The sequence below is a fragment of the Notamacropus eugenii genome, chromosome 2 (genome assembly GCF_028372415.1).
Source record: "Notamacropus eugenii isolate mMacEug1 chromosome 2, mMacEug1.pri_v2, whole genome shotgun sequence".
In the NCBI taxonomy this organism is placed as follows: Eukaryota; Metazoa; Chordata; class Mammalia; order Diprotodontia; family Macropodidae; genus Notamacropus; species Notamacropus eugenii.
This window is the reverse complement of record NC_092873.1, coordinates 88,908,770-88,931,968: the sequence shown is the minus strand read 5'-3', so window position 1 is coordinate 88,931,968 and position 23,199 is coordinate 88,908,770. Positions and strand designations below refer to the sequence as shown.

General features: G+C 39.9%; 1 protein-coding gene across 2 annotated transcripts; it reads left to right on the top strand.

The window, feature by feature from the left end:
* The first annotated feature begins 11,800 nt into the window (after positions 1–11,800).
* On the top strand, positions 11,801–16,375 carry LOC140525922 (HLA class II histocompatibility antigen, DM beta chain). 2 transcript variants are annotated; one of them, XM_072641709.1, is made up of 6 exons: positions 11,801–11,982; positions 12,307–12,588; positions 13,754–14,035; positions 14,969–15,085; positions 15,209–15,244; positions 16,135–16,375. In XM_072641709.1, exons 1-6 carry the CDS (start codon positions 11,928–11,930, stop codon positions 16,149–16,151), a joined length of 789 nt encoding a protein of 262 aa, XP_072497810.1. In that variant the 5' UTR covers positions 11,801–11,927; the 3' UTR covers positions 16,152–16,375. The 2 variants fall into 2 exon arrangements, with proteins under 2 accessions (XP_072497810.1, XP_072497809.1); XM_072641708.1 differs by having other exon boundaries at positions 12,304–12,588.
* The last annotated feature ends 6,824 nt before the right edge of the window (positions 16,376–23,199 follow it).

Below are 23,199 nucleotides of genomic sequence, written 5' to 3'. Positions count from 1 at the left end.
GTGACAGGTCTAGAGTTAGGAAGACATGAGTTCAAATTAGACCTCACTTACTAGCTCTGTAACCCTAGGCAAGTCACTTAAACTCTGTCTCAGTTTCCTATTCTGTTAAATGGGGATAATGGCATGTACCTTCCAGGGTTGTTGTAAGTATTAAATGAGATAATAATTATAAATCACTAAGCCCAGGCACAATGCCTGGCACATAGTAATGCTATATAAATGTTAGCTATTCTTATTAAATGAATTTAGAATTCATCTAGTTTAGGAGTTCTTAACTTGTTTTGTGTCATGGGACTCTTTGATAGCCTGATGAAATCTATGGAGCAGTTCTCAGAATAATGAAAAAAAATTTAAGTGCCTACTAGGTGCTCTATGAATAGAAAGCTAAGACAGTCCCTGCTTTCAACAAGTTCACATTCTTATAGGGAAAACAACACAACCTGGAAGTTTCATCAGCACGGCAGCTGGAAGAGTGACAAAGTAGATAGTACTGCCCCATCTTTAATGCCATTTCTGCTGATAACACTCATACTAGTTTCTGATGTTGAACCTTTGGAGAGTAGAACCTTTGATGACAAGAACTTTCCTTTCTGGGCCTTCATTAGCTATGGCTGCAGCCCCTTGCCAAGCTCCAGCTCCATAGAATTTCCTTTCCAGGATGGTGCTTAAGGGCACTGAGCTGTTTTCCCAAGGATCTTGGGTTCAAGGTCCTGGGCTGTCTCCACTTGATTCAGAGTGATATTTTTTTTGACACAATTACTGTTTAACTACATCTCCCCTATTCTTCAACTGTGAAGTTGATTTTCTTTCTCTTAATCTAAGTATATTGTTTGTACATTTATCCTTACATAGTTTCATCTTCCTGGATTCAGCCTAACCTTATAAGATCTTTTGGGAACTCACTTCTGGCTATCTCTCATGTCAAGTTTCTCTCCCAGCCTCATGTCATCTGCAGATTTAATAAGCTTGCCATCTATTTCTTCAGGCAAGTCACTGACCTCAAAAAAAGTCAGCCAAGTCACTGATGTGCAAATACATATTATAAATATCTAATAGAGCTATTGTATAGGGGAGTCCTGTAGTGAGAGGTGGAGTTGTAAAGAACTATCTGATTGATTCAAGAAAGGTATGAACAGATAGAAGGAGGGAACCAAATGACAAAAAAGAGGAAAATGATAACTTAGTGTGGCTGTCCAGAACCTAAGGATACAAGGAGAGCCTATGTCTAGGCTGGAAGGAGGAAATGGAGAGAAGACAGCATTGTGAGGGTTAGAGCCAGGTGGAATTGGTGAGGGAGTTATTTACACTGGTACTTTCAGAGTTTATATACCAAAAGGAGGTGTACTCCTAGAACTCCCAAAAGAAAGATATGAGACCTTCAGAGGGCGAGATTAGGGCTAGAAGTAACAGTCTGACAGAAGTTTGACAGGAGGTTAGAAGTTCAGTATATTGGCTCAAACTGTAACCCTTGCGGGGGGTGTCAAGGACTTACAAGAAAATGGACACATTAAAGAGGTATGACCATAGGCAGTGCCTGGAAGGGGCTGATAAATCCTTTAAGCTGATGAGCTGAGCTTACTAAATAATTATATTATAATAAGTATAATTTATAATTACATATTTTATAATTATACTTTTGATTATTTATAATTAACTTATGATTTTTATATTTATATTTTTATAATTTATATATAATTTATGTTTATAATTGTACTTATGTTTAAATTTTATAATTAACTTCAACTGTAAATAGTCTATGCCATGAAGTTTCCTCAATCCAGTCTTTCATACTCAAAGGATATGTGATTTCCTTAGGGTGCTCTCTCCACTGACACGTGGCCCCCTCCAGGCCTTAGCAGACTGTCCTCATGAGCTGTGTAGCTATGGACAAAATGCATCACTTGGTAGCCTTGTCCTCAGGGAAAACACATACAGCACCTTCCAAGCCCATACTTAAAACCTTTCAGGCTTGATAGGACCTGCCAGAGGCCACGCTCTGTTGGCACAGCTCTTCAGAACTCAGAGTCTCCTTCAGGCCTGTATGAAACAGTGAAAGGGTTCAATGGAGGGAAATTCCTTCACACTGTAGTCAAATTAAATAGGGCTCTTGAACTACCCCCAGCAAAAGGCTCTGCTTCAGGCAGGCCTGTCCTTTTAGCCATCCCCCAGCACACACCAGTGCTCATTGCCAAATTAGTACCTGCTGTTCTCCAGGCTTGAAATGCCATCTCCCATCTCATCTCCAGGAACCTATCTGAATCCTACCTATCTTTCAAAGTCTACTTCTTCCTCCATGAAACTTTCCCTGAGTCCAGCCCGTAGAGATCTCTCTCTTCGGGACACAATAGAAACTTATTATCTGTACCCAGTAGTTTGATAATGAACCTACACATTCTCCATAATGTCCCTTATCTCCCCAATAAAAAAAAAAAGACTAAGAGTCTGTGGTGGATGGCCAGTGTCCCCACATGGCTCAGTAATTTGGTGATAAAGAAAGACACAGGTAGGCAAGAGAAGATACGCAACTCCATTTATTGATATGAAGGTCCGGGTTTTTAAAGACAAAATCTGCCAGTCTACGTAACAATTTACTCATCTCCCATCCTATTAGTTTGGCCAGTCTTATTGTCTTGAATAATGTTATCCTGAGGGCATCTATCTATTTTATACATCCCTTGTATTCTGTAGTTCTCTTGTTTATCTCATGGAGACAACAACATGGTGGGGGGGGGGGGGGGGCGGTATGGACAGCAATACCGGATGATAACGAGCACAGTCTCAGAGAACAGGCTTTCCCGAAGTTCTGGCCTCAACTTGCCACTGTACTCCATCCTAGCCCTCAATGAGAGTCTTGGTTTATGTTTCTCCCATTGTACCTGCATATAAATTCCTTTCAGTTCACTGCTGGACTGCAACAGAGGGTTTCAGAGAAAGTGTACTACAAGAAAAGAGTCAGTGGAAAAAGACCATCTACTCTCTTTTTACCTTTAGGTGGTGATATTGGAAAAAAAGGAAAAAAGAAGGACAATTTGACCTGGAACTACCATTTCCCCCTCACAGCTGAATTAATAATTGTGCATTCGTAGTGGAGCTGGGCAATTGATGAAGAGATAGGACTTTGTGGGGGACAAGAGGGAAAAAAAGAAGGAAATCAAGCTAAAGAAAGAATAGGGTTGGGAGGTGGAAGGAAGGGAAGAAGTGGCTATTTAGAAATGGGACTCTCCTTCTTTTCCTCATTTACTCAGAAGGCACATCTGCACCTAAACCAAATAGGAAATGAAAGTGCTTCCAGCCATGTCACTTCTTGCTACCATCTCACAGAAAGTTTCAGTTCTCCACTTTCCCCCATCCCAGCTGACAGGATTGGACAGGAGGCTAGAGTCACTCTGACACTTTCTCAATCACTGATCTATCCCCAAACTGCTTCAAAGTTCACAGAATGCTGTTTCATAGAACTTTGAAAGTCATTCAGTCTAATTTTCCACCCATGTAAGAATTTCTTCTACAATCTCCCTGACATGGAAGCCATCCAGCTTCTTCTGGAACATTTCCAGAACCTGGGAACACATACTGGGAGGAGCAGCCAGTTCCATTCCTTAGCAAGTTTAATTGTTAGAAAGTTATTTTTACTATTCAATGCAAACATGCCTCCCTAGAACTCTTACACATTTGTCCAGTTCTGTCCCCTGAAGTAAGACTGACCACTGCATTTACTCTTTTCCAGGTGGTAATTTTTCAAGTGTCTGAAGAGGGCTTTTCTTAGAAACTTCTCATCTCAAAGTTAAACATGTCCACTTTGTTCCGGTGTTCTGTACATGACAGTTCCCAGAATCTTCTTATTTTACTCACCATCCTCCAAGTTCTCCTTAGTTTGTGAACATTCCTCCTAAAATATGAAACTTTAGATATAATGCTACAGATGACTCATCAACTCAGAATACTTCCCTTGATCTAAATCCCATGTTTCTATTACTGCAGCCTATACCTACTGGCTTCCTTCAAGTTCCAACTAAAATCACATTTTCTGCCGGAAACCTTTTCCAACCCCTCTTAATCCTACTGCCTTCCCTCTCTTAATTATTTCCTATTTATCCTGTATAGAACTTGCTTTGAATGTATTTGTATGTTGTCTCCTCCATTAGATTTTAAGCTCCTTGAGGTCAGAGATGGTCTTTTGTCACTTTTTGTACACCCAGAACTTAGTACAGTGCCTATTACAGGGCAAGCGCTTAATAAATGTTTATTGACTTATCTTTTTAAACATCCTTATGATAATGCCAATTTTTGATAAACCTGTGATTGGGTCATCTCTCTCCATTATAGTTTTTAAGTGAATGGAGTGTTCAAGGAGGAAGAGCACCTCTGGTTTGAAGGCTTGCCAAGTCCTTTTCAGAGCTGCCTATCCACCTTTGGTGTCCACCTGGCACTCAGCTCACCTGTGGCTCCAAGAAGCAGGAGTAGCAATCATGCTCCAGGAAAACCATTTCAGCAGATGTGCTAAACCAAGGTGAGGGTAACTGACAGGCCTCAAACCTGTTGATGAGTAAGGGCAGGAGTGGGGAACCTGTGGCCTGAAGACCACATGTGGCCTTCTAGATGCTTAAGTGCAAATTAGTTTGTTCTGTAAAATTTGGATTCAGTCAAAAGGCTGTACTTAAGGATCTAGAAGGCTGCATGTGACCTTCAGGCCACAGGTTGCCCATTCCTGAGTTAGGGGATGTCTACCCCAAGCATGTGAAGACTTCCCCAGAGGAATGGGCAGATGGGAATAATTTGTTCTAACAACCATGAAGGTGACTGAAGCAGGTGCTGTGGAGTGCTTAGAGCCTGGTTAGACATCTAAGATGCCTTAGGCAACTTAGGTTAGGAGACATCCTGGGCCATTGCCAATTGTCTTAACTTTTGTCCTGCCACTGGACTCTGATGACTCTTGAAGAGAAAGTGAGGCTGATGACTTGGTGCAACTCTGCTTTACATAGGTCCAATTCATCCAGGAATCAAGATATTACCCTAGGCATCATGGGTCCTCTTTGAAAACAAAGGACAAACAACAAATGAATGATTAAATCCTTCTCCCCCTTCCCCAATTCAGTTAATTTCATAAGGCTGAATAAAAAAAACCCAACAAAATTAAATGCAAGACTTGCTGTTATTGTTATTATTTTCATTAGTACAGGCCCATGACTTCATTGGTAGAGATCTCTTGGTGTGGAAACTCCCTCCCTTGGAGCATATTGGCAACTCTTCTGCAAGTTATATTTAGACAGTTGCCAGAGACCCTAATAGGTCGAATAATTACCCCACAGCCATGTAACTTGTATGTGTCCGATTTAGGACTTGAACTTAGGTCTGCTTGAGTCCAAGGCCAGCCCTCTATGGACCACACCTTTACATTTATACCAGTTTTTCAGGGTCTGTTGCTGGAACTAAAAAGGCTTCACAGAAAAATTAAAGGAATCAGTCAGTTTTGGAGAAGTTAGCATTCCAAATAAGCCACTGACACGCCAAGGATTTTATAACTGGGGCTGTTAGAATATTAAAAAAGGAGCTAGTGACTCTTCTCCTTCGTCTTCCTTCTCTATCAACTATTGTGCCCTTGTTCCTGAGGCAGAAAATACTATACATATAGTAATATCAAAGTCCATTGGTGAGATTCAAAGGGTTTCACAGAAGAATCAGATGAACCAAATAGCATTGCAAGCTGTAGTTGCTACTATTTGTCATGTTTAAAGGAAGACTCCGAAGGGAAGGCTACATGGCTTAATTAGAAGCATCCAAAGGAATGGGATATAATGACAAGGGAAAGGTACCAGGGCATCCCAATGAGTCCCCAACCCAGGGACCACAAGTACCACCTCCAAACCAAGAATAGCCCCTGCCTTCATAGCCTCATCATAGCTGGGCAGAACTAATACCTCCAAAGTTGAATTGTTAAGGGGCAGGGAAGGGATAAGATCAAAGCATCCTAGCCATGTATGTTAGACTAGCCCAGCAACCATGTTGCCCCCAAGGGGAGCTGTGAAAGGACTTTATGAAAAAAGAAAGGACTTCCAGGCCCATCAATGCTAGGAGCTGTGAACTGTCTTTTCCACAACTGTATCTGACACAGGTGCCATTATACTCTAAATCTGAGTCTATTCTTTGCACAAATGCTGTATTTGTGGGAAAGTGTGTCCCAAGTTAATGGGAGGAATGTTTTTTTAACTACTATGTTTTAGCTATTTTTCCTTTTTTTAAATTACTATTATTATTACACTGTCTTAATAACTCTTTACGAAGTGTCAATTTTGTCTTTTGTTCATAGTAAGCATGTCAGTAGGGGCATAAGAGCTATAGTATTAGCAGACCCACAGGATTACCTAGTAAGAAAGCCTTAGGTTTATCATATTACTAACTCTGTAGGAGAATTACTATCTCTACAGGGAATGGGGGTAGGGAAGATTGTGGGTTCATGGACTTTAACCATCAAGGAACTTGGGAGGTTGTAAGAGAAATTTAAATAACAACCTGATTATTCACTGGAATAACAGTTATTAAGTGCATGATTCAAAAGAACCAGTTCATAGATATCATCTGTAGCAGAGTTCCATGGGGAATTCAAATGACACTTGAATTTACAAAGTCAGTATGGAAGTGTATTTTTACAAATCTCAAATTTTTGATTTCTCTAAAAATATTAAAAAATACTATTCTCTAGCCTCAAACCCTTTTCAGACTTTTCCCTTTAGGAAAGTGAGAAGAACAAAGGCTAGGATCTTCCTTTGAATGGGAATAATGGTGATAACCAAACTTAACTCTTATCTAGATGGCAACTGTCTTCCTATCCATCTGGAGTGATTGGTACTATTACCCACTTGGGGACAGTGTCTTCTCTTTTGAAAACCAAGGTTAAGATAATGATCATAGAAAGGAAATCTTAAGGGAAAATGGTCCAAAAAGGAACTGAGTGGTGACTATTCTGAATGTCAACCACAAATTGCATTTTAACATATTATGATTTTTATCTTATTCAAGATTCTTATAAGTCTTACCTGAAATCTTCTTGGAGAAGAGAGCCATGGTGGAAGGCATGGGAGACCATGCCAGTTTCTCTCTCTCCAAGCTAGAAATGACTTGGCTATAATGTTAAATTCATTAAAATTGTTTCTGGCAGACTTGAAGCTAAATGACAAAGTATAGTATTAGAAATTTTTTTTTCCTTCAATACCAATCAAATCTGTTAGAGTCCCTGGATGGGGTCTGTCCTTTTCTAGCAGCTGTGCATACTTGGATACAGGCTGTTCTTCAGTGAGGAAGGTCATCAAGAGATGGGGTGAAGTTTCCAAAAAAGATGGATTTGATAGACTGGATCTATGCTGCTCCCTTCCCTCCTCAACTTTAGCCTTCCATACCCTATGACTGATCTGAATTTGGGTAGAAGCTTCCCAAGTTTTGTCAAGCCATGACCTCTCCCACAATACCACAGTGGCAAATTTTCCTCTATTTTTAATTCTTTTGATTTTGTTTTATTGTTTCTTGATGTCTCATAAAGTCATTAGCTTCCACTTTTCCAATTCTAATTTTTAAGGAATTATTTTCTACAGTGAGCTTTTGGACCTTCTTTCCCATTTTAGCCAATTCTACTTTTTAAGAAGTTCTTTTCTTCAGTGAATTTTGGTACCTCTTTTTTCCATTTGGTCAATGGCTTTTCAAGGCATTCTTCTCTTCACTGGATTTTTGTGCCTCTTTTGCCATTTGGCCTATTCTGTTTTTAAAGGTGATTTTTTTTTTTTTTTTTAGTATTTTTGTGCCTCTTTTACCAAGCTGTTGACTCTTTTTTGCATCACTCTTATTTCTTGTCCCATTTTTTCCTCTATCTTTCTTATTTGATTTTTAAGATCCTTTTTGAGCTCCTCCATAGCCTGAGACCAACTCATATTTTTCTTTCAGGCAGTAGCAGTTTTGATTTTGTTGTCTTCTTCTGAGTTTGCATTTTGAACTTCCCTGTCACCATGGCAACTTTCTACAGTTAGGATCTTTTTCTGCTGCTAGTTCATTTTTGCAGCCTATTTCTTGACTTTTAACTCTATGTAAAGTGGGACTCTGCTTCCAGAGTAGAGGGGACACTGTCCCAAGCTTCAGGTTTTTTGTGCTGCCGCTTTCAGAGATAATTCTGGGGACCTGTAAATATTTGGTTCTTCCAAGGTGATATAATCTAGGGAGAAGAGTGTTACTATGGCCAGTGCTCTAGTCTGTAAATGACCACAAACACTCTTTTCCACCCTGGAATTATGATCAAGGTAGGGTCTTAGCTCCTGTGTGGCCATAAACTCTGGTGTTCTAGTGCTCTTCCTTGCATTGGAAGATCCAAGATACAGATCCAAGTATGGGCAATGCAACAGAGTTCTGATCCAGGTGCCAAAGGGACCCCTGGAATCTCCTTCTGACCAATTGTCTTACCGCCTTATTGTCTGTGGGCTGAGAGGTCCAGAAACTACCACTGATTCAGTTGCCCCCAAGGCCTTTTACTGGTTTTCTAGGGTACAGCCTGTGCTGGTGCAACCTGCACTGGACTGTGCTTTACTCTCATCCTGGTGCAACAGACTTTTTCTGCCAAACTTCTAAATTATCTTGGGCTGGAAAATTGTTTCACCCTGTCTTTTTATGGGTTCTGCCACTCCAGAATTTGTTTTAAGGCATTCTTTTAAATTGTTTGGAAGGTTTTTTTAGGGAGACATCAGGTAGGTCCCTGTCTTTTCTCTGCCCTTGGCTCTACCTCCTCTCTAAGTTGGTTTTTTTGAGAGTTTAAAGTCCCACTTGAGAGATGATTTTTTTCTATTATATTTATAACCAATGATTAAATTAGGATCCAGGCTTTTCTACTTTATTTAGGGCCCAACCCTGTAGAAGGTCAGTCTTTGAAAGACATGAATAATTGGTGAGATTGCCCTAACCCTTGGGGAATATGCTCCTCAAAATTGGGGCAGACCCTACCCAACAAAGAAATCTTACTTTTATTTAAAGCAGGCCTGCTTGAGAGTCTGGTTTAGAGTATAAACAGAATCTAATCCAGACAAGTTCTCATCTCAAGGAGAACAGCTTCTGTGTTTGTACCCTTCTTTTAGAATTTAGGGTGACCCATTTCATGAAAGAGAAAACCAAACAAAGTTGTCTGGATGAAGATAGGTTCCCTTGTCCAGATTGCTGGAGGCAGCTTAGTCATGATCATGCCACATTCTCTGCAGGAGGAGCTGAGGACTTAAAGCCCACCTCCTCAATGAATGTCTACCAATCAGGGTTGATTTTCACTTGTTAGGGGCATTCTCTTTCAAAAAATATTTAAGGCTTTTAGGCTCTCCATGTTTTTATTTTTGGTTTTACAAGAGAAAGCACTGACTATCAATTTATTGATTAATAGCTAGCCTAATTAATAAATTGATTATTTATTACCCAGAAACTGTCTCTCAGGGTTTTTTTTTATTTGTAATACATCATTTTGGTATTATTTTTTCAATATTAAATAAATTCTGATGCTTATGAAAATTAAAATAATTCAAGAACCTTTACAGGTAATGGTCTGAAATATTCAACAATTAAATTTAAATTATTTGTATAGATTGCTTTATGGCAAGTGGGTATCAACATTTTTTTTAAATAAGGGGAGTAGTCACTACGTTAAGTTTGGAAATTACTGTTCAGTCATCTTGCTACTCCTGCAGCTTAGGATGAGACAATCTAAGGCATCTATTTTCTCTGAGAACCATTGAAAGTTTGGCATTTCCCCAGTGTTCCCTCCAGAAGAGAACTGAGTGCACAGCTACCAGAATGAGTACGGGATTCTCAGGGCTGGGTCCTTTTTGGTGAAAGTAAATTAGGTTAGTGGCTTCTTGAAACTCCACCTGGTGGTTAAAAGAGCACTGAAATAATATGGAGAAAAGGTGTAAGAAATGGAGCAGCTTTTCCCAGCAAACCCCTTCCTGAAGGTTTCCTTGCCTACAGTGAGGATGAAATGGCATCTATCCAAAGGGTAGACCAACTCCCTCCATCTTTTTTTCCATATCACCTTCTGCAGGGACCTCAGACAAGGTAGAATATATTCATATATCTTGATTATTTGTCCTAATAGAGCAGGTAACGGTACAGATAATGCTAAGTAGCATATGATTGAAGAGAATTCTTTTTGTTCTTGCATGCATTATGAATATACAGATTTTTTCTTCAGCATCAGATTTACCTTTCTAATTTTGTTTTGCTTATTGTTAAAATAAAATTTCATTTTCTGACAGTTAAGAAGTGCCCAGGGGACCCTATGGGAAGTCAGTCTGGAATTTTATATTTAGCACAGATGACTTACAAACTATATATTCCACAAATAGGCAACTAAGTATTCATTTTAACTACCATTTTCATCCTGGAGGTGATGATGGTGGTGAAGAAGTTTTTACCTTATTTGACTGAAATGACAGATTGAAGGGGGAACTTCTCAAAGACCAAATCACCAAGTCAGTATCAATTTATTTAAGGCCAGGGTTTTCAGAGTATGCAGACTCCCTAGGTCTTGCCCCTTGGAAGCTCACAATTGGGATGTGGATGGGATCTAATGACCACAGGAAGAAGCTTAGAAGGAAATGAACATTTTAGAGGAGAGAAAAGAGGAAGTAGCAGAAACCTGGGAAGGGAATTTCCAGTCTCTGGGGACAGGAGGCCCTAAGACTCATAACTTCCCCTATTCTGTGATCTGATTGTTTTCTAGTCAGCTGGGTTTTGACTTCAGCCTTCCCTGACTGCAGAGGTTAGAACCTTTCCTAAACAATAAGAGAGATAGACTCCAGATAATTCTTAGTTTCCTAATTTTAAGGGATGAGATTGGGTGCCCATTCTGGGAACCTCTGGGAGGAACACTAGGGAGCAAAGGGGTAAAGTTATGTGCAGCCTTAGGTACTAGGAATAGTAGGGTTGTTTTCCTCACTGAATTGACAATTTGTTTCCTTGATCTTTGGGATGGTGTTTATGTGACTTCCATGTTCCCTTTTGCAATCTTATTTCCAGCTATTGCCCCTTTACAGTGGTTACTTTTAAACTTACTAGAAAGTGGGGGTGGTCAGGGGGAATCAGAACAAGATGCAATTTTAACATACTGACCATGGGGTCCCTATATGCAAATTTGCTACCTTCTAGGTTTGTAGTAGTATTGATGGATACTTTTTTTTTTTTAATTACCAAAGCTAACTGAAATAAACATTTTTGAAGTCATAGAAATTGGCCAGTTCAGTTCAACAACAACAAAAAAATCGTGGTTAATTCAGAATTATGGAGGGGCATGACAGCTATCCACAAGCATTTGAATGGTTATTATATATGGAAGAACTATTAGACTTACTCTACTTGGCCCCAGAGGTCAGAAATATGAACAATGAGAGGGATATTTCAGCTCTATGTAAAGAAAAACTTCCTACTGATTAGAATACAATTAGTATTCAAAGAGTTGAATGGGTTCACTTGAGATCTTTTGAAATACTGTAGAAGGTATTTCTTTACTTTGCAAACTGTACTAGATGACCAATGAAATTCTTTCCAAATCTGAGATTTTGTAAAGATATAGTTGGAGCAGTTCTTCCTACAGAGACCTGTGCTAGGGAACATTCACCCAGTAACTGATGATGCTAGGTAGAGGACTCTGGCTATTGGTTTTCACATCTGTTCCCACCCATCTAGCATCTGAACTACTGGTTTGGAACTTTGACATGTGAGTAGGGTAAAAAGGTTCAGGATTGAAGAGAACCAGCCTAGAATCTCAAAATATTATTTAACCTGGTTCGAGAAGTCACTTGCTTGCTTTACGCAGTTCAAAGACACTCAAACTCAGGATCATCTGCACAGTACAGGGTGGAAGTATTACTCCGAACCCTAGAAAATCAAATCCATTGCAACACTGCCTCAAGTAAAGAATGACATTACTCTACCTGCTACTAGTGGGCTTCAGCCTGGGTTTTTCAGGAACAGGTAAGGGGCATTTCTTCTCTATTACATATTCCCTCAATACTCCTTCCCCATTACCTTACTTTTTTGGGGACTTTTGGGAGATTTAGAGAATTTCCTTCAAAGAAATGGGGAGCTCTGTATAGCTTGCTTCTCCTGGGGGAAAAAATCTGCATTGAAATGGGTGGTAGCATGTGGGGGAATTTCATTAAGGTTAATCTATATATGAGGTCTTTCTCTGGGAAACTCTATTGTGTTCCTCAGTTGAATGCTCAGTGAGATAGAGAGGTTTTGGGACTTCTGGTGAAGTAGCAAGCTTGACTTGTTCCTCTATCCTGGCCCCAGCAGGGGGCTTTGTGACTCATGTGGAGAGTGGCTGTATACTGGATGAAGAAGGATCCGTAAAGGACTTCGAATATTGCATCTCCTTCAACAAGGATGTGTTGACCTGCTGGGACTCAGATACTAGCAAGATGGTCACTGTTGAATTTGGAATACTGCGTCCATTAGCTGACTGGCTTTCTGACACCTTCAATAATGATACTGCTTTGATAAACCGCCTGAGTGAAGGATTCCAAAACTGTGCCAGTCACACAAAGCCCTTCTGGGGATCACTGACCCACAGGACACGTAAGAAGGAAGGGGCTGCAGAAAGAAATCCAAGGGAATGGAAATGGAAGAGGGAAAAGATGAAGAGGATCATTTGGATAGGATTATCATAGTTCAGACTTGGGCAGAAGGAAAGCAAATGGGGAAATGTATGGAGATAGGAAGTCTTTCCCCAGAGGAAAATGATTTGGATTGGGGTTGGTGGCAGCAGTAGAGAATAGGGGACAGTAAGGCTGTCAGGTGAATTTTGACCAGGAAAGGTTGGAAGACTGAGTATTGGGGTATGACTAGTAATTGGAGTAGGATGGTAGGGGAGAGAACTAGACTTGGGCAGAGGGCACAAAGAATTGCTAGGATGAGCAGGAGAAGTTACAAACAGTATCAAACCTCATTAATGCGTCCTCTTCTATTTGCATTTACTACTATTTGTAGAAAGTTGAGAGGGGCTACTCTTGTCTCATAGCATCAAGATTGTTAAAAATATAAGGGAAATTAGAGATCATCTAGTCCAATCCTTTCCTTTTCCAGATGGGGAAACTAAACTCAAGAGGGGAAAGGACTTGTCCAAATTATAATCATCCTAGAATGAAGACTTTATATAGCAAATGCATTATAAAAATAAAATTGGGAGGGAAATTTAATTTTTAACTTATATTTTAAAATAAACTATTAAAACAAACTCTTTAGAAATTCCTATTTACAAATGATTACATATGAATTACAACCTTTATTTATTAATTAAAACACTAAAGTCCTGCTTCAATGAGTCTATGAATTTTCACTAGGTTACAATTTTTTAAGCTTAGTGGTTAATATACGTACTTGGAAGTGATGTGTCATTTTGTTACCAAGTTCTAACAATTCAGATTTTTTTTCCTCATTGTGTAAGGGTGACTATCACCATGTAATTTTTTTCAAGATGTAATTTTGGATGAGACAAGGAAGGAGGGAAAGATGAAGGAGGCATGGGAAAAAGGAATTAGTGAGGCAGGAGGAAGATCTTATTTCTGAAATGCAGAGGAGAAAGTACCAATGAAGAAAGGAAAGCTATAGGGAAGGAGTCAGACATCAGGGGTAAGCATAGGAAAGGAACTGAATTATGGGAAACTATTGGTATGTTCCCTCACTTCTGCTCTCCTCCTCTCTTCCCTAGTCTTTAACAATGCCATGCCTTCCTCTCTCCCAGGGCCACCATCAGTGCAAGTAGCTCAGGTCACACCATTCAACACAAGGGAGCCAGTGATGCTGGCCTGTTATGTATGGGGCTTCTATCCTGCTGATGTGGCCATTTCGTGGTTGAAGAATGGGCAGCCTGTCCCACACAGTGGCATCCAGAAGGCTGTACAATCCAATGGGGACTGGACTTATCAGACACGATCCTACTTGGCCCTTACCCCCTCTAGTGGGGATATTTACACTTGCTTTGTAGAGCACGGTGGGACTTCCCAGACCATCTTACAGACCTGGAGTGAGTATATTTTGAGTGTGAGCATTTGTTGAATACATTTGAGAAAAGGAGTGTGTGCCAGAGGTGAGAGAGGCCTCTAAGATTATAGAAAGATGGAGTTAAGGTAAGGTAGTAATATGAATAGCTGATATTTTTACGTACATCTGACCTTCTAAAAAACTTGGGGTAACACAGGGAGTTAAGGAAGTCTTGAAGAAGAGTTCTATTTCAGGGACAGACCCAAGGAATAGCGTCCACTTTGTTGAAAGCTGTGGAAATGCTGTCTTAGAGATTTTACAGGGCTGGGCCTTCTCAGATGGGAATGCATTGTTATGAACTTGAAGGGTATCTATGGTGGGGAATTCCATATCTAGAACGTGTCCCTTTACAGAAGAGTTACAAAGAGAAGGCTTCCTCAATAGTTGATGATCATTCAAGTAGGATAATTACAAGGTAGGTCAGATTTTAGGGAGATTGATTGTCTAGCTAAGGAAATGAAGATCGTTTTTGAGATCATTGTAAGATAAGAAAGTATGAGAAGATAGATGTGATAAGCATGGAAGAGATATACAAGGATCAGGAACAAGAGATCAGGAACATTGGAAATGATGCCTTTTTTGAAAGGACCCAAGAAGAGGGAGTTGCTTAGGTTGGTTAAGTAAAAGAATTGAATAAAAAAGGTCATCACAGCAAGAATGTGTTTCCTAGCTGGAGATATAAGGGAGGGGCACACAGAAGTTGGAAGTTTTCAAATGCAGGATAGATGGAAGGTGATTAAGGGATATAGGATTCCTGGGTTTGGATGAGATAATTTAGTTTTCTGCTTTTGTGTATGTACTTATGTGTGCAGACATGTGTGTATGAGTGAGGCACATTAGAATTTGGGCTCTATTGGATGGAGATCCCACTAAGGGGGGTACTAAGACTGGCCCCTGTAATACTGTGTCCCTACAGCACCTGGCCTCTCCCTGAAGCAAATAGTGAAGATCTCTGTATCTGTACTGACTCTGAGCTTTGGTCTTATCTTCTTCTTCCTTGGCCTGGTTGCACGTAGAAAAGCTGCCTCCTCTGGTGAGTGATCCTTTTGAAGTGCCATCTCCAATGTCCATTCCAAAATGGGATTCTACCTCATTCTCATTTACTAAGACATTATCACTACAGACCCTTTTCAACCTCATCTTTTTTCTTTTCTAGACTACTCTCCTCTCTCGGGGTCCAATTATCCTGAAGGTAACTTCCATCTCTATGTCTGTCTATTGATTTATCTCCTATTCTCTTGAATGGTGATGACACCTGAGACTAAAGAAATCTCCCTATCATTGTGGAGTTGTAGAGAGTAAGAGTCTGAGTCAATTGCCCAGGAACAGGGTTTGTAGCAGAGGTCACCCTCTGGACGCCATCATCAAAGCAAATCTTACAAAAATTAGGAACCCCCAGGGCATTTGACAAGGGTGGTTTTTTGAGGGGAGGAGGGAGAAGGTGCAGGGTGGCCTTCAGTCTACATGTGATCTTTTAGATCCTTAAGTACGGCTTTTTGACTGAATCCAAATTTTACAGACCAAATCTAGAAGGTCACATGTGGCCTGAAGGCCACAGGTTCCCCACCCATGGTACAGAGTTTACTTTTTAGCTTTTTGAGAAGGCCTAGAATATTAAATTATATCATCACTTTGGGAGCTTTGGCCTAGAGGGATAAGGGATAAGGATATATCTAAGATGAACTTTTTCTTTTTTTTAAGCATCTAAATGCTTTTTTTGTTATCATTTTAAAAATTAATTTATTTTTAGTTTTCAGTATTCACTTCCATAAGATTTTGAGTTCTAAATTTTCTCCCCATTCCTCCCCTCTCCCCTCCCCTAGATGACGTGCATTCTGATACAGGCTTTATATTCATATTAAACATATTTTCACATTAGTCATGATGTAAAGAAGAATTAGAGTCAATGGGAGGAACCCTGAGAAAGAAGACATGAAAAGGAGAGCAAATAAAATGCTTCCATCTGCATTCAGATTCCCAAGTTCTTTCTCTGGATGTGGAGAGCATTTTCCATCATGTAAGATGTAAGACCAGCTTCTCAATGGTGGACCTCTCATTGTCTTCCTTCTCTTTCTTCTGCAGGTAGAAACTTCTCATAAAGGCTGATACTCTGCAGCCTCAACTCAATGGACTGACTGCTGGACCTGGTATTGAGGAGGCCTGATTTGAAATCTGGCTTCAGACATGTGCTGTGTGAGCCTGGGCAGATCACTTAACATCTGTCTGCCTCAATTTTCTTGTCTCTAAAATGGGGCTTATAATAAGACCTTCTTCCCAGGATTGTTGTGAGGATCCAATAAGAACAATTGTAAAGTGCTTGGTACATAGTAGACATTATTCAATTATTAGGTATTATTGTTGTCGATTCCAGTTGGGAATAGGAACTCAGCTCTAGTTAGTTACCAACTAATTCCCATATCCACTTCCTATACTCTCCTCCTTATTCCCCAAAATGCTTCCTCCCTAATTAATATCACCCTTTTCTTAGGTTCAGTTCACTTCTCCCTTGGACATCTTCCTAAACTATCCCTCCTTACTTCAGGTTACTCAGGTCCGAAAACAGGAGGTAGGGTAGAAAGTACTTATACATAAGGTTGAAAGGAAGAAAAAAGGATACCACTCTGACTCCCATTTTACTACTGGGTATGCTGAGTCAGTAAGTAATCTCTGTGGAATAGATCTTAGAGCTCTTTGTATCTAATCACTTCTCATTCCTGGGACATAGAGGAGGGGAGAAAAGTGGCTCTGAGATCTAGTATCCTAATTCAAAACATCAAATACCTACTATATGCAAAGCACTGTGCTACAGTTTGAGGATGCAAAGGTAAATTCAACAAATTTATTTAGCATCTATTATAATAAACACTATATTAGGTGCTGGGGATACAAAGATAAAAATGAAACATTCCCTGGTCTCAAAGAACTTATATTCTACTGGAAATACACATAAATAACAAATTAATTTCATGAAGAAGAGGGCATTCACAACAATGGGCAACAGGAAAGGTCTCATTTGGAAGGTAGCATCAGAGCAGATTGAGTTTTGAACTAAGCTGGGGATTGTTAAGAGATGGAGGTGAGAAGGAAGTGCATGTCAGGATTAGAATAGCCTGTGTAAAGAGACAGAGGTGAGACATGGAATGTTATGTATAGGAAATAGGCTGGTTGATTGAAACAGAGTTTGTGAAGAGGAAGAGTAAACAAAGAATTTAAAAAAAGGTAAGGAAGGGCAATATTTTGGGAGACTTGAGGTGTTAGGCTGAGTGTGTTATTTTATCCTAAAGGTAATTGGGAGCCCCTGAAGATTTCTGAATAGGGGAGTATCTAAGGAATAACAATTTGGCGACTCTGTGGAGGATGAGGAGAGGAGAATGGAAGTAGGGAGACTGACTGGGAAGCTATAACACTAGCATAGGTAAGAGGTAGTAAGGTAGTAAACTAGGAGAGTAGCTGTGTGAGTAAACAGAAAGCAACAGAAATCAGAAAGGTTGTGGGAATCAGCAAAATTTAGCAACTGATTGGATAAGAGTGGTAATAGAGAGGGAAAAATAAAGAATGAATTCAACCTGGGTCACTAGGCTAGCAGTGCCAGTAATAGAAATAGAAAAGTTTCTAGGAAGGGATGTGTTTGGGGATAAATATGAATTTTGTTTTGGACATTAATTTGAGATATCTGTTGGACATTTAAGTGGAAATGTTGATAAGGCAGTACAGGAATTCAACAGAGATATTGGGGCTGGATTAACAGATTTGGGAGTCATCTGAATAGAGATGATAATTGAATCACTGGAAACTGCTGAGCTCCCCAAGGGACTGAGCATAGAGGATATGGGGGCTCAGGAAAGAGGAAGATCATGCTTGGTGGGCAGGAGACAATTTGGCAAGGAGACAAAGCCCTTACCCTGAACTTACCAATTAATGGTGGGGAGATAAGATGTATACAAATGAGTATAATACTAAATAAAGTTAGAGTATAAAGTCCTAGAGGAGGCCTATTCTTACCTTACCAGATGTTTAGTCTCCTCTCCCTTGTAAACTTTGTATATACTTTATGTAGTTTTCATTTACTTTTCTGTAAATATACTGTTTCCTCCATTAGAATGTAAGTTCCTTGAGGCAAGTATTGTGTGTGTGCATGTGTGCGTGTGTGTGTGTTTGTGTGTGTGCTTGACTCTAGTACAGTTCCTGGTTTATGAAAATTATGTGGTTATGTGGAAGTTATTCCTTCCACACAACAATTTTCCCGATCATGGGTCTGATATATCTTGGATTGGCATAAGAAATTAAATAGGAACTTTTGGGGAATTTTCAGAAGCTGCAGATGATACACAAAGTCCAACAGACGACACGGAGATGATGACCAAATACTTAATCTAAATTTTTCAATAAGGTGCTGTAAACATCCTGTAAAAGAAAAAGAAAAAAAAAGTCAGACTTCTCTGGTACAAAGGGAGGGCCAAAAAATTTTACTCGGATTTTCCAGATCGAGCGGGTGCCACGCTCCTTAATGTTAGCTCAAGATGTGGAAGGGAGAATTGTAGAAATGCTTGTTGAATGAAGGGATGAATAGGAGTGACCACAGAGAGTGCCTGAGATTCTACAAGGCAGGGATCACTTCTAACTGGGGGAAATAAGGGAAAACTTCCTGGAGGTGGCAGCACTTGAGCTAAGTCTTGAAGATGTCAAGAGGAAAGTAAACTGTTTAGGTGTGGGGGGCTGTAAGTACAAATGTACGGATGAGGGAGAGGGTGGGATGAAATTTTGGAATACTGTCCATAAGCACTTATATCTGCTATGTACCAGGCACTGTGGTAAATATTGGGGATACAAAGAAAGGCAGAAGACAGTCCCTGCTGCAGAAGAGCTCACAATCTAATAGGAAAAAACAAGCAAGTAAATCTGTACAAACAAACTCTAGGTAGAATAAATAGGAAATGATTAACAGGGAAAGCACTAGAATGAAAGAGGATAGGGAAAGACTTCCTGTAAAGGTGAGAATGTAGAGTGGTCAGAGGGGAATGCCTGAAATAAGGCTGTAAAAATAGGTAGGAACCAAATTGCAGTGGACCTTAGATACTAAATTGAGGAATTTACATTCATTTTATTATATAGACAAGTTTTTTGTTTTTGGCAGAGGAAAGGATGGAAGATTGAGGTAGGTAGTGATTTTGAATCAAGAGGATCAGGAAGATTACTTCGTGGTTTTAAAGGATGGGTTTGAACTGGGAGATGAGTTCAGGAGATTGTTATAAAGGTAATGAGGTTGTAGAAGTAGGGTAATGACATTAGAAGTGGGAGGTCTGTAATGGATGAAAAGAAATTTCAGAGGTAAAATCAGAGCTTGGCAATGAACTAGATATAAGGAATGGGGAAGAATCAAGTGAAGACCTCAGGTTTCAAGATGAGTTCTATTTTGGACATGTTGAACTTGTGGTGTTGGTGTTGGACAGGTAGATAGTTAAGAAATGATGTTTTGCCACAATAATGCAAAGAAAACCAACTTTGAACAACTTTAGAACCATGGTTAACACAGTGACCAACCATGACTTCAAAAGACCAATGACAAAACACACTTCCTTTTTCAGAAAGGAAACAAGAATAGCAGTATAAAATGAGATGACAGTTTCAGATTTGATTTGTTTTGCTTAACTATACTTTGGTATAAGGGAGGGTTCTATTTGGGGGAAGGGTGAATTTAGTGGAAAGTGATGAGTTGCAAAAGAACTCAATAGAACACAAATTATAACAAAAGGAAACAAAAATTTCAAATAGGAGACAGAAACAAGGCAATCTTAATACTACTAAATGTGATATACATTTTTAAAAACCATGTAAAAGTTCTTCATTCATATGCAATGTTTTTTTTGTCCTTTTTTTGTATATTAGAATTTTTGTGTTAAATGAACAATAAACAGCATTTAAAAAAATGTTCTCCCTCACCCCTTTACCACATTCACACAAATAGGATACTATAGAATGTCTGGGGAAGTTTTTTTGTTGTTGTCTGTTGGGTATTTTTTTGGGGGGGCATTTGAAGCAAATGTAGCCACAGCAAAGGAAATGAAAATGCAAAATGCTAGCAGTTTTACAGAAGAGGAACTTAAAATAAGCTGGAGCCTTTAAGCAGGAACTAGCTTATTTGGTTTTGTAATTTTAGCTTGTAGTGAGGGAAACTACTTTGATTTTTGGAGTTCTATGTCTATAACCTCTCTTGAGCTCCCATGCCAGTAACATGGGGTAAGAATGCATCCTTCCCCTAACCCCAACAATATAAGAGGTGCAAGTTTGTAGTGATAGTCTCACATGTTGAGCACAGAATACTCAGTAAAGGTAATTACAGACTGGGAGATTGAACATGTCCTGGAAGAGGGAGTGAGAAAGGATGCTGAAAGAATAGGAACTCTCTTGCAGGCATGATCTAGCCTAAAGCCAGCACCCTCTTCGTTCAGGTTTGATGCTGGGACAAAAGGAGGCACTCAGGAGTAATTGAGCAAAGGAGGTTTACTTTGTCCAAACACAGCAAGGATAGACAGCAAGGATACAGGGGTGCTTAGTTTCTCTGTATTCTGCGCCCCCCCCCCCCCCCCCGCCCTTTGTCTCCACCTGGAAACGATTACATCATTGTGATATGGCAACTCTCATTTAACGTGAGAAGCACTGAGTATATGTAGCTAAGATCTTTTCTGCTCCCAAGCCAGGAAGCTTTGTCAGGGAAGCTGGGTCTAATCAGGTGGTGTGGGAGAGAGAATTCAAGGAAGTGGTGTCAAGAAAATGCAGGTCTTATCATATGCTTCAAAGGACAGAGTGGGAGAGGGTATTCTGTGTTTTTTGTTCAAGAGAAATTCAAGAGGTAGACAGAGATAGTGGGAAAGATTGGTGTGTGCCCCTACAACTCTTAGGTAATGGGATGTAAGATCTGATGGGGCAGAACCTGTAAGAGGAAGAAAATCCTGAGACCCAGCCTATATAAGAGAATGAATCACTTAAGAGGGAGATGAGTGACGAAAGAATTCTTGGGTTATTTGAAGAGGGTGAGATTTTAGACAATGCTGAAGGGTTAGTAACAATAAGGCAGGAGAACTGAGTTATGACTTTTCAGGTAGTGCCCTCTCTCTCCAGGACTCTGGGCTTTATTTCCCCTTTTTGTAATATAAAGCTCTTACCAAATAAGGGGAGGTCTCAGTACCTGGTGTGAAAGGAAGGACACTACTGGTACTGACCTAGAGAGGTCAATGAAAAGGAGCTACATCAGATGGGTGGTACCCACATTATGTGGCAATGCCCACAGTCAGAGAAGTCAGTGCTAAGTGGCTGCAGACATCTTTCTGTCATTCCTAAGGTTCCTAATTCACCAACCTCTGGTTTGTCTTTTGAGAAGATTTAGGAATTAACTCAATTTCTTCCCCTTTCTCCCTGCTCCCAAGAATGGATCTGTGCATTTATTGGTCAGCAGAAGTTAGTGGTTGAATATAAACTATAAAGAAGACTGGAGATATGTTCTATGAGTGATAGAGAGGGAGACAGAGTAAATCAATCAAGTACACTCCAGAGCAGAAACAGTCTGTCCCAGCTATGAAGACAGAAATGCATCCCTAGAGAGGCCTAATCAGCAAGGTTTGGTGTTGGATAGCATCTCCTTCCCCTGAATATCATGTTCCTGAAGGAGTCCACTCTACAAAAACCCATATTATATTCAGAGTGAGTCTGACAATGTAGAATAGTCTCTCCAAGTAGTCTCTCTACTTTCTGCCATGAGGAAGGAAGTATGGTTCTTTCTCTCTTTTCCAGGACATTTATTAGTTTTTCCATTATTCTAGTTCAATTTAGATCTTTCTATTTATATCAGTAGTCAAAAAAATATTTGCTTCTTAAATATGGGGTCTCCTAGATGACTAACCTCAGATAACTTTAAGAGCCAGGTTACTTATGAGTCATCCAGAACAGGGCTGATAAAGGAGCAGATGTTAGGAAGGGAGTGATCATGGTTCTCCACTGTAAACTTTTTGCATTCCCTTTCCCTCCCAGTGGGGTATGGCTGAGATCTTCCTCATTAAGACTGGCCAATGTTTTGTCTACCAGGACCCCTTGTCCCTCCAACCATTTCCTCCCCTTAAGATTCTTTTCTTCCATGACACTGTGCCTTAGTTCTGGGCCTAAATTTCCCCAACTGTAAAATGAGGGGGTTGGGCTAGATTGCTTCTTAGTCCCTTTCAGTCCTAAATAAATGAATCAATGCTTCTCCTATATGTCTAGATATTCCACCTCAGTCTCCTGTGTTGGATCATCATCCCTGTTCCATCCCCTCTCCCCTCCTTATTTGTGGCTTTCCTTGACTGACTTCTTTCTCTACCCTCTCTCCAGATCTTATCAGTTCTCATGAACTTAACCATCATCTCTATACATTCAGTTCTCAGATCTATATGTTCTTTCCTATATTTCTCCTGAACTCCAATACTACATCACTTTCACTACCTTCCAGTTAATTTTAACTGGATGTTGAGTAGGTACCTACAATTCAATATATCCAAAATAGAACTCATTATCTTTCCTGACAAAGCCAGCTCTCTTCCTAACTTCCTTATTTCTGTCTAGGGTACCACCACCCTTCCAGGTACCCAGGTTCACAACCTCAGAATCATCTTCTACTCATTCTCTCTCCCTCTTCATATCCAATCAATGGCCAAGTCTTGTTGATTTTGCCTGCATGGCTCTTCTTTGATCCACTCCCTTCTCCTAGAGTCACCATACTAGTTCATACTCTTACCCCTTAATCAGACAATAGACTCTTAGTCCATCTCTTTGCTTCAAGTCTGTTCTCTTACCAATTTATTCTCTACACAGTTGTGAAAGTGTGGACCTCAATCAGAGGTCCACCATGGCACTCTTCTGCTCAAAAAGTTCCAGTGATTCCCTTTTGTTTCTAGGATAAAATACAAACTCCTTTTGCTGGGCATTTCACAATATGGGTCCAGCTTATACTTTTCTAGACTTACAATACATTATTTCCTTCATGTACTTTCCCGACCACCCAAATTGGTTTATTTGCTGTCCCCTAAAAGTGATGTTCCATCTCCTGTCTCTTGTGCCTTTTCATAAGTTGTTCACTTCATCTCTGCCTTTAGAATCCCTAGCTTCTGTCAAAGCTCA

What these genes read in the sequence shown, in the direction of transcription:
- LOC140525922 (XM_072641708.1), top strand. Translation starts at nt 11,928, where the DNA reads ATGACATTACTCTACCTGCTACTAGTGGGCTTCAGCCTGGGTTTTTCA. An exon ending in CCTGGGTTTTTCAGGAACAG is followed by an intron (nt 11,983 to 12,303) that starts GTAAGGGGCATT and finishes TCCTGGCCCCAG; the next exon opens with CAGGGGGCTTTGTGACTCAT. An exon ending in ATCACTGACCCACAGGACAC is followed by an intron (nt 12,589 to 13,753) that starts GTAAGAAGGAAG and finishes CCTCTCTCCCAG; the next exon opens with GGCCACCATCAGTGCAAGTA.